At 38.0% G+C, this 11247-nt stretch overlaps 2 protein-coding genes and 1 pseudogene across 2 annotated transcripts; 1 reads left to right on the top strand and 2 right to left on the bottom strand.

Moving 5' to 3' along the window:
• Positions 1–3723: 3723 nt before the first annotated feature.
• Positions 3724–4607, bottom strand: LOC110042617 (uncharacterized). The gene has a single exon (XM_089283908.1). It carries the CDS (start codon positions 4486–4488, stop codon positions 3742–3744), a length of 747 nt encoding a protein of 248 aa, XP_089140034.1. The 5' UTR covers positions 4489–4607; the 3' UTR covers positions 3724–3741.
• Positions 4608–5973: 1366 nt separating this feature from the next.
• On the bottom strand, positions 5974–6827 carry LOC149117672 (uncharacterized; annotated as a pseudogene).
• A 2431-nt stretch (positions 6828–9258) lies between these two features.
• On the top strand, positions 9259–10309 carry LOC110042657 (ficolin-2-like). Its single transcript, XM_089283914.1, has 2 exons — positions 9259–9692; positions 10039–10309. Exons 1-2 carry the CDS (start codon positions 9382–9384, stop codon positions 10262–10264), a joined length of 537 nt encoding a protein of 178 aa, XP_089140040.1. The 5' UTR covers positions 9259–9381; the 3' UTR covers positions 10265–10309.
• The last annotated feature ends 938 nt before the right edge of the window (positions 10310–11247 follow it).

The following is an 11247-nucleotide window of genomic DNA, read 5'->3' as shown; positions in this document are numbered from 1 at the left end:
ATCTTTAAAATGGGGAATCTTTAAAATGGGGAATCTTTAAAATGGGGAATCTTTAAAATGGGGAATCTTTAAAATGGGGAATCTTTAAAATGGGGAATCTTTAAAATGGGGAATCTTTAAAATGGGGAATCTTTAAAATGGGGAATCTTTAAAATGGGGAATCTTTAAAATGGGGAATCTTTAAAATGGGGAATCTTTAAAATGGGGAATCTTTAAAATGGGGAATCTTTAAAAGCGGGAATCTTTAAAAGCGGGAAAAATGGGGAATCTTTAAAAGCGAGAATCTCTGGGAATTATTATTCATTGTAATTATATCGCACGCTAAAGCATATATGTTTAGCGGGCTACTTAAGCGGTCCAAATCTCGATTCTTACTCTTTGAGATCCGCTACACCGACCGAAGAATTGATCCGCCTGAAGAATTGAACTCCGGACTGTGACGTTTTTAAATCGAGTTTCGCAGCGATAGATATTTGTCCTAGCGTTATCAAGAACTACTGGAAAGACATGCTACTTAACGACAAAAATATGGCACGCACAATGGGTTCTTGGTTTTGTGATAGACTACGCTTGAATTGGCGGCCGAGAGAGCTGTAATGTTTGTTAAAAAGGTGATGTACTTCATGGAAATTGGCTATCTGAACAGTATTAGAAAAAGTACTATTGTAATGATTATGATTTTCTCACGCTTTTGTGGCAAACTCAGTGACAGATGTTTCTGTTGGTTTCCGGCCAGCATGGCGTCTCCATACAAATCTCTTTAAATGTGGTAAAAAGTTTAAGTGTAAAATGGGGTTGACTAGCCTACACGACTTCTACGGTTCGTGACATTTGTACATTTGCCGTTCTCTGTTCGGTCACTCGACCTTTCTTGTCGCTTCACTCGTGTTCATGAAGGGCACTTCATGTTGTGTAATAAGGAGGAATTTTAAGTGAAGTTGAGCCGTTAGATCGTGCTATGGCAAACTTTTTTATAGGTCATAGGTCTGCGTGTTATCTGCATGTCGACTCGTTGAGTTTGACACCTCTGTAATTTGCCGTGTGTTTTTGCATTTTTTAGGCTCATTTCTATTGCAAGATATGCTTTTATAAGCTAAGGCGTTTGATAACGGCTTCCGGCACTAACATTTTGCTGGATCAATAATAGCAAACTTTAAAACAAACTTTTAAAGTGTCTGCATGATCCTCCCGTTGTTTGTCTGTTCCGGTTTGTTTTGCAAAATTTGGGAAAATTTTTGTCTAATGTGCTAATGTCCGTTTCATAATTATAGTGACATTATAGAAAATTCATGTCACGGGGCCTGTTTTTGGGTTATAAGCATTTAAATCTAACCGATTATAGTGTTGCTTTAGTACTCTGTTACTTGAAGAAAAAGACATGAATTTTATAACAAATAACTAGGCATTCGTTTGATACGTTTGGTTTAGCGTAAACTGCAAAGGACTGGTATTATTGATCCATCAAGGTATGAATGCTGGAAATACTATCCGCGGAAATAATTAGCCGCCACCTAAGAAGCAGGCGTTTCGTTATGTCACATACGCAATGCGTCGTATGGCACGCTAAAGAGGTGAAATGGTTTCCTACGAAAGGTCTAACACGACATAAGGGCAGGACCTTTGCAGTTAGCATAACTTAGGGGAAAAAAACGCATTTGTCTATTTTGTCATTTTAGGCAATGTTTTTTTAAGACCGCGTGCAAAGAAAAAAGATAACACTATCATGGCCATCTATAATACGTTCCTGCGTAGGCAATCACATTGCATAGATGTCATTTGGTCACGCACTCACAACATAGACGCTTAGTTTGCATGGTGCTAGTTATTTAGTTGAATTACATTTCGTGTTCTGTTCGGTTATCAGCAACGTTCTTGTTCGTTAATTATAATAATTTGTAAATTTCAGTGATGTATAAGAAAAGCTGAAAACACGAGTTTTCTTCTTGAGGACAATTTAATGCGGACTTGTTTTAATGAAGAATATGTTATTTATTTGTTTCTGGGGACGCGTGAAACTTCCCAGTAACGAGGTGCAGTACAGAATCTGGGAAAAGAAAGAAAGTAAATATGCTAAGACTCCCGCCTGGATTCAGGTCACAGCCATTTTTCTTATGCAAGATATACGGACAAACTTTTTACCACATTTAAAGAGATTTGTATGGAGACGCCATGCTGGCCGGAAACCAACAGAAACATCTGTCACTGAGTTTGCCACAAAAGCGTGAGAAAATCATAATCATTACAATAGTACTTTTTCTAATACTGTTCAGATAGCCAATTTCCATGAAGTACATCACCTTTTTAACAAACATTACAGCTCTCTCGGCCGCCAATTCAAGCGTAGTCTATCACAAAACCAAGAACCCATTGTGCGTGCCATATTTTTGTCGTTAAGTAGCATGTCTTTCCAGTAGTTCTTGATAACGCTAGGACAAATATCTATCGCTGCGAAACTCGATTTAAAAACGTCACAGTCCGGAGTTCAATTCTTCAGGCGGATCAATTCTTCGGTCGGTGTAGCGGATCTCAAAGAGTAAGAATCGAGATTTGGACCGCTTAAGTAGCCCGCTAAACATATATGCTTTAGCGTGCGATATAATTACAATGAATAATAATTCCCAGAGATTCTCGCTTTTAAAGATTCCCCATTTTTCCCGCTTTTAAAGATTCCCGCTTTTAAAGATTCCCCATTTTAAAGATTCCCCATTTTAAAGATTCCCCATTTTAAAGATTCCCCATTTTAAAGATTCCCCATTTTAAAGATTCCCCATTTTAAAGATTCCCCATTTTAAAGATTCCCCATTTTAAAGATTCCCCATTTTAAAGATTCCCCATTTTAAAGATTCCCCATTTTAAAGATTCCCCATTTTAAAGATTCCCCATTTTAAAGATTCCCCATTTTAAAGATTCCCCATTTTAAAGATTCCCCATTTTAAAGATTCCCCATTTTAAAGATTCCCCATTTTAAAGATTCCCCATTTTAAAGATTCCCCATTTTAAAGATTCCCCATTTTAAAGATTCCCCATTTTAAAGATTCCCCATTTTAAAGATTCCCCATTTTAAAGATTCCCGCTTTTAAAGATTCCCCATTTTAAAGATTCCCGCTTTTAAAGATTCCCCATTTTAAAGATTCCCCATTTTAAAGATTCCCGCTTTTAAAGATTCCCGCTTTTAAAGATTCCCGCTTTTAAAGATTCCCGCTTTTAAAGATTCCCGCTTTTAAAGATTCCCCATTTTAAAGATTCCCCATTTTAAAGATTCCCCATTTTAAAGATTCCCGCTTTTAAAGATTCCCCATTTTAAAGATTCCCGCTTTTAAAGATTCCCCATTTTAAAGATTCCCCGTTCCCCGTTCCCCATTCCCCATTTCCATTCCCCGATTCCCCGTTCCCCGTTTTAAAGATAGCCCGATTTTTGTGCCTAAACTCGATCCCTACAGACCAAAGCGTTCTTTCTTTCTGATTCTTTTTAATTCTCTGGTAAAGAAGGTGACCTAAAGTATACGGTGTGTCAAGGACACACAGTATAACTAAAAGTTTAAACAATGATTTAGTCGGGTATATACATTTCAAGTGTATTGGGTAAACCTTTTACGAAATTACAAAACAAAAGAGGTTGAATAGACTCTCATAAATGGAGTATTATTTTGTATTGGAACACACTGAGTGAAGAGAAACTAAGATGTATCAACAGAGATAAACAAAGCAGTGAAGACGCCACAGTTATTGCTCTTGGCTTATTTACTTATGAAAACAGATGGCCAGAATTGCCATTACAATTGTTACAAGAACTGTGCCGATTACCAAAAGACCTCTCTGCATTTCCCATTTAACCTGCTGGCCATATTTAGTCATGCCAATGGTGGCGGTAATTTCAGCTTTGATATTTTCATGTGGGAAGGCAACCGTGGGGACCTCGCAACCCAGGAAATCACACAATGGCTTCCATCCTTGCTTCACGTTGTATACCAGCAACTTGTCAGCGGGAACAATGGACTTTACACGGTGGTTGTGGATACGATATCGCTTTCTGAAAACATAGGTGGACTTGGGGTTACAAGAGCCAAAAAAAGCATTAAAGTAGGAGTCCACGATGCCCCTAACTTTACATGCTGTTGGCGATAACAAGTACCGAACGGGAACCACGTATCGATATCGTGCCGCACGCGCAGCTATTGATTCCAGTTGATTTACATGACTTTTTACCCAGGAATCTTCATCCCGTTCGCTCAGAATCACTTTACAGTCAGGGAAAGCTTCCAGAATTTCCTCGTAGAAAAATGTTCCAGGCATATCAACGCATACATCAGCGTTCTGGTAAAGTCGCTTAACATCAGGCTTGGCGCCATTTTGAAACACATCAACCCAGTCATCTACAAAGTCAAAGATTTGTTCTTCCCAATCGAACACTGTAAATCCAAGGTGCCGCAAGGCTTTGGCGATTGATTTAGTACCCGTTTTTGCATATCCTGCACAAATAATCTTCATGAGTAAAGCTAAGGAAAGTGAGTTCTTTCTCTGCTGTGATGTTTATATCTAGAGTCACGAAAGGTGTACCGCAACCATCCATGAAAACACTAGGGAGCTCATTTACATTTCCATAGATATGGACCTTGTGCCTAGTCTCCTCCGCAGCCGTTTTTTGGGATGTCACGCAACGGGGGAGCGTTGCGTGACATCCCAAAAAACGGCTGCGGAGGAGACTACCTTGTGCCCAGATGTCCATCATTCTTCTTACCGAAAGGTCGGGATAGCGGGAAGATAAGAATTCATATCAAATAAATAACGACAATTTTAAAATTGACAGACATGTCTCGGCAGAAACATCTACCTTCATCGGTGTGTTACAATACGTGCATAGAGCATAGAATATGAATACTCGGAAATGCTCAGAATGAGTACAATAGCGGGAAGAAGAGAAAAATCATTCAATAAAGAAAAGTGTGAGAATTAATTTCAATAACAAGTTTAGATTAACATGTTTGATTTCATGATTGAGGAAAGGGTTTTCTCTCCGAATGTGTAGAACTTCTTTGAGCTTGATCTTGAGGTGTGAATTTCAAAATTTTCGTCATTTATTTGAAATTAATAAATTACTACTTGAAGACTTAACGCAAGCTAATGGCATGTCTGTACGTCACTGTATCGCACAACCCTGTTAGCATCCAATGATGACTGAGGAACATACTCCGCCAGCTTTTGGTTGTCAGTTTTGAAAATCAAAATGGCTGCCAACTATGGTTGAATGTGATGTAATAGATGAATGAAAGGAATGTCAACTTTAGAAACCAGTGACAAGTGTTTTCTGGGAAGTGTACACTAGCGTAACGTGAGATGGCTACCCCCAAATTTGCAACTGCCTGAGGTCGCCCATAAATCACGAAATATGCCCGTGTTCATAGGATTTCCTGATCGAAGCGAATGGAAACGTATGTACAAAATGTTCTACACACGGTAAAAATGATTTAAAATGATTGATATTTTTCATTTGATGTTTTTGTGAGCTGCATGAGTCCAAGAGTGTTCAAGATTATCAATTCATAAAAACGTGAAATAGTTTTTAAAATAATTGCGTTATAACTCCTGCACTGGCTCAAGAAGAAAACCAGAGACGAAGACTGATTCATGACAAATTCATCGCCCCTCAGGAGAGATCATTGCATCAACCATTTTCTTTTACAAAGACGCCGGATTTACTGATTCAAACAGAGCGGCAGTAATGCTACGACAACTATTACAGGAACAGAGTGCAGGTTACTAATCTCTTCCCTATTCGTAGCCTTCTACGCTTCGCAGACGCCCTTAGGGTTCGTCAGACAATCTTCCTGACGATCACTAAAACCGTCTGTGTAGGAGGCTACACTATTCGCTGACAAGAGAGAAAAATGTCACCAACCTCCCGTAATATGATATATCTAATGTGATCTTCATGGGATCATAAAAGAAACTAGAAACAAAGATTGAAGACGTACAGTGATCGCGCTTCGAGTACCTCATCAGTTAGTGATATAATTTACTCTTACACCAGTGTCACTGATTTGAGCAGATGGCCAAAACTGTTCCTACAATTATCACAAGAACCGAACCGATTACAAAAAAGCCTCTCTGCACTTCCCTTTTCACCTACTGGTCATATCTGGTCGCGAGAACAGCGCCAATAATCTCAGCTTTGATATTTTCATGTGGGAAGGCAACAGTGAGGACCTCGCACTCTAAGAAATCACACAATGTCTTCTATCCTTGTTTGAAGTTATACACCAGCAGATTGTCAGCGGGAACAATGGACTTTACTCGGTCGTTGTGGATACGATATCGCTTTCTGAAAACACAGGTGGGTTGTAATTAGAAGGGGAAGGTCCAATGGCGGCATTAAGAAAGGAATATATAAATCATCTTCCTTGCGGTGGGAGATAACAACATGGCAACCTTGGACCTTTTAGCATACATTGATTCAAAATGATAAGAAAGACTCTTTACCCACGAATCTTCCTCTCTTACCATCAGAATCACATTACAATCAGAAAAAGCTTCCAGTATTTTCTCGAAGAAGAAGAATCCAGGAATATCGATGTATACATCAGCATTCTGATAAACTTTCTTGACATTAGGTTTAGCGCCATTTTGAAAAACATCAACCCTGCAGTGATCTATAGGAAGTCAAACGTTTGCTCTTCCCAGCCGAACACTGTAAATCCAAGGTGTCGCAAGGCTTTGGTGATTGATTTAGTACCCGTTTTGATAAGTCCTTCGCAGATGATCTTCATAATTACGGCTTTCAGAAGTTTATTGCTCCTCTATTTGTGCTTTCATGAGAGTGACTTTGCATTGTTCAGAATATTGTGAAATCAGCATTCAATTAGCAAAATTTATTTCCTCTTGCTTTGATCTACGCAATACTCTACTTTCAAATCAAACCAATGTAACTTGATTGCTATATCATAACATTATTATACGATCACGATAATCGTTACTGTTTTAGTTTTAGTTCACAAAAGCTTATGCAACACTATATGTATTTATGGTCATGCAAATAAATCTAGTTGTTGTTATTGTTATTTGAGTAAAGTCACAACCGAATGCACGACAACAAGTATAAGGACAGCACTCTTTTAAGGCTTCATTAAAGCCGAACTTACTCTTTGTGATTAGTCTGCAGAAGATGAATTTTACAACTGAAGTAAGATGTGTTTTTACTTATCGTTCGGCCTGCATTATTCGTAACATTACTTTACATTTTAAAATAGACAGCATTTCTGTGTTTCTCTTAAATTAAAGAAAAAGAGTGGAAGTTTGGGAGAATCAGAAATGCTGTTTTGTGGGAACAAGAGCTGTAGTAGATTTTTTAGACAGTTTTTTTAGATTAGCATGAAAAAAATGTTTTCCATTTCTTTTTGGTTAAAAATACTGAGAGGAGATGAAAGGAAGATCACTCATTTGTTGCGATTATCAAGGAAAATATGGGGTGTCTTGAAAACCCGAATAGCGAACAGCGAATAGTCGCGAATAGCGAATAGCGAATAGTCCCGAATAGTGCAAATAGTCTCGAATAGTGCGAATAGTGGCGAACAGTCGCGAAAAGTGGCGAATAGTGACGAATAGTCGTCAATAGTCACCGCTTTAGATCAAATATCCTGCGTTATTATACAAATAAACAACAGAATTTCAGTGAATTTATTACCTTTTCTTCTCCGGACTCAGGCTAGGGCTGTCCATCGCCGACATTAAGAAAACAGAAAACACGAGGATAACGTGATAAAGACGTATTTACGTTTTTGTAGCGGTTAAAAGAGAAGAAATTACGTTTAGAAACACCTTTTGTCCTGATAAGCGTCTGTGCTTTATAACGGGAAAATCCCATCCCACGTTGCTGCGAGGTTGACTGCGAGATACTGGCTACCCTATTTGCCACTATTTGTCACTATTCGCACTTTTCGAGACTATTCGCACTATTCGCTATTCGGGACTATTCGCTGTTCGCTATTCGCTATTCGGTTTTCCAGACACCCGAAAATATTGCATCAGCTCGCCCTCTGGAGAATTTACTGTATATATTATTGTAAGTTGTCAACCTTTTTCTGAAAAGAACCATTATCATGGATAGCAAAGGAAGGCAATATTTCGTTAAGTGTTTTCCTTTTATATATTTTGCATTTTTGTTTGTAATCTAAATCTTTAGAATCATTTTCTTCTTTCAAATCACATAGTTCTACCTGGCAAGTCTTTTGCCTGGATGATCTATAATTGGAAATATGCCAAACTTGTTCTTACTCTGGTAGTTTCGCACGCAGAGTTGAAAGCTGTTCATAAACTAGGATTATAGATTTACAGATAGCTTGAATAAATAATAAATTCCTGCCTAGTTTTGCCGGTGATGGAAATCTGGAAAAACGTTATGAACTGAGCTCATTGTTACAGGGTTACCTTTTGTAAAAACAGAGCGGTTGTGAGACAGGCGGTCTTCTTGTGATGACAATGAGGTCTGCATCCCAAACTATGAAGAAAACAGCGCCAACTGCTTATGCAGAGAGGGCTACATTGGCAAACCATGCAGTAAATGTCTTTATATAATTGATTAGGTTAATTAATTAGTTATTTGAAAAAAAAGAAAACAACATCACACTGACAGTGAACCTCATGATTTTTACTAAAAATTGCAATATTTTAGTTGACATATACCTGTGGCGCGGTGGCCTCATGGACCGGGTTCAAGCCATGGCATTGATCATTGCGTTGTGAATAGCAGACTTGCTCGACAGCGTGATTTGAATACAGCTACCAGAATTCATTTTTCGTTATTATTTAGATTTTGAAGCCCCAGTGGGCTTTAAATAACAATTGCCCTAAATAACATAAAAACTAGAAAAAGAGAAGGATTCTGGTAGCTGTAGTCAAATAGCGCATATCATCTTGCAAATCGCCTATATTATAGGGCTACACACTTCACTCTCGCAGTGCCTCTCTCCACCCAGGTGTATAAATGGAAACCGGAGAGTTAAATGCTGGATGTAACCCTACGTTGGACTAGAATCATTACCCTAATACCTCTGATTATCAGAAAAGCTTTTGCAATTTGTTTTAAAATGTTTAAGATCTGCAAAATTTACAAAAATATAACGCAAGGATTGTGGCCGCCAAACTGGTAGCGCTTACTTAGCAAATGTTCCATATTTCGTTTTTTCTGTTATATATCAGGACCGATTCTTCAGCCCCACTTAATTGAAGATTAACAATATTTTGAACAAAGAGATAAACTTTTCTTTTCCCTTTCAACGATCCAAAGAAGCTAAAAGCTGCGCCCAACTCCTCCAAGATGGTTTTACCTCAAGCGGTCTGTACACATTCAGTCCAGATGGCGGCAAACCAATACAAGTGTTGTGTGACATGACCACGGACGGTGGAGGTTGGACAGTTTTTCAGAGACGTTTAGACGGTTCTGTTGACTTTTACCTTGGTCGGGAATCCTACAAAAACGGGTTTGGAGATTTGAACGGCGAGTTCTGGCTTGGGAACGACAATCTTCACCGTTTGACAGCCGCTGATAACGTCATACTGAGAATTGACTTGGAAGACTTTGATGGAGACATCAGATACGCTGAGTACACGACTTTTAAGGTGGCAGACGAGGCAGATAAGTACCGACTTTTGATTGGAGGATACAATGGCACGGCTGGTGACTCGATGGCTTTCCATAAGTAAGAGAAACCATTGAAAAGTTAATATATAGTACTTTTTAAAACAGTCGTGTTAGAATTCTACTAGTTATTAGGCGACACTAATTTTAAAGCTGTTTACATTTTGTAATCACTGTGTGATAAACACGGCTGGTAAGTGAGTTCATGTAAATGATTCGATATCCGTGATAACAAGTGAAAGAATTATATAGTTAAGCCGGTTTTACCGAGTTAATGTAGAATGTTGCATTGTAATTAACGGAGAATACCATTTAATTGTTTTTTCCTCTGTTACTCTCTATCTCAGACAGGTAGGTTTGTTGGTGTATAATACTCCGTAAATCATCAATCTGTAATTTTTTTCCAGTGGTATGCAGTTTTCTACGAATGATTACGACAATGACGGCTTTTATAGCAGCTGCGCGCAAAGGTACAGAGGAGCTTGGTGGTACAATACTTATCATAGCTCCAATCGTAACGGACTTTACCTGAACGAAACACATTCTTCTTATGATGGAGTCAACTGGCTCACGTTTAGAGGCCTGTACTATTCACTAAAACGCACTGAAATGAAGGTTAAAACCAAATCCTAAATCTTTGAGTTAGGGTAGGGACTCCCTAATGCACCTTTTGTCAAAATGAAGAAGAGTCTCTGTAGTATTTACTGTATTATTCTGAGTTTTCAGGGTTTTTTGTGTTTTCTGGAAAGAGCTTTTTATCATGCAGGGATAGCGAAGGAAATAAATATTTCGTTAATCTGTCTTTTTAGATTTTTTTTTTGATATCCTCAATCTTGAAAATCATTTTTTCTGAAAAATCATACACTTCTACTCGGCAAACCTTTCATCTATAATTGTAAATACTCCAAACTTGTTCCTCGGCTCTCGTAATTTTTCAAGCAGAGTTGAAAGCTATCCATAAACTAGAATTAGATGTTGCAAAACACAACTGAATACTGAGTATACATTTGGAATAATGGGAACTCCTTTTGTTTTTCGTATCTTGAAAACTTAACGTTACATTTTTTTTAAAAATTTCTTATTTCCTCTTTTAAATAACCTATCCGGTGCCTGTCGCAAAAGTCACTGAAAAGTAGCACAACTCTGTGAATGCATAAAATTTATAATTAATGTAGCCGACAAGTTATTTGGCTGATAAGTGTTTCTCTGCATTGTTTTCTATTTTGTTTTGTAATATTGTAATGTTACGGCATACTGATTGCATATTGTAAGAAGTCTGTTAGTTACAGTGCTCATTTGGGATCGAGAAGGATTATGCTGACGCCAATTCCCTAGTCTCGATATTGAATACCCATAATTATTGTTATTCATGACTGTATTTATTACAAATTTCCCTTTTCATAATTGTTTTCACAATTAGACCCACCTATCACTAGCTGAACTCATTGTACTGGCATATCTGCTTGTAAATTTAATTTAATTCTTCTGTTTTCTTCTTTTCTTCTTTTATTGTGATTAAATGTGCTATTGCTTATTACATTGGCCGCCTCGATCAGCCTAAGCTATATGCGGGTAGCGTAAGTTCTAATTTTGATTTGGGATGGCAATAAATAAAA

The sequence above is a fragment of the Orbicella faveolata genome, unplaced genomic scaffold, assembly GCF_042242905.1.
Source record: "Orbicella faveolata isolate gen_17 unplaced genomic scaffold, um_ofav_v1 contig_1, whole genome shotgun sequence".
Classification (NCBI taxonomy): Eukaryota; Metazoa; Cnidaria; class Anthozoa; order Scleractinia; family Merulinidae; genus Orbicella; species Orbicella faveolata.
This window is presented reverse-complemented; position numbering and strand designations above follow the sequence as displayed.

Coding starts and splice junctions, on each gene's coding strand:
- LOC110042617 (XM_089283908.1), bottom strand. CDS start 4,488: ATGAAGATTATTTGTGCAGGATATGCAAAAACGGGTACTAAATCAATC.
- LOC110042657 (XM_089283914.1), top strand. CDS start 9,382: ATGACCACGGACGGTGGAGGTTGGACAGTTTTTCAGAGACGTTTAGAC. Junction 9,693..10,038: donor GACTCGATGGCTTTCCATAA/GTAAGAGAAACC, acceptor ATTTTTTTCCAG/TGGTATGCAGTTTTCTACGA.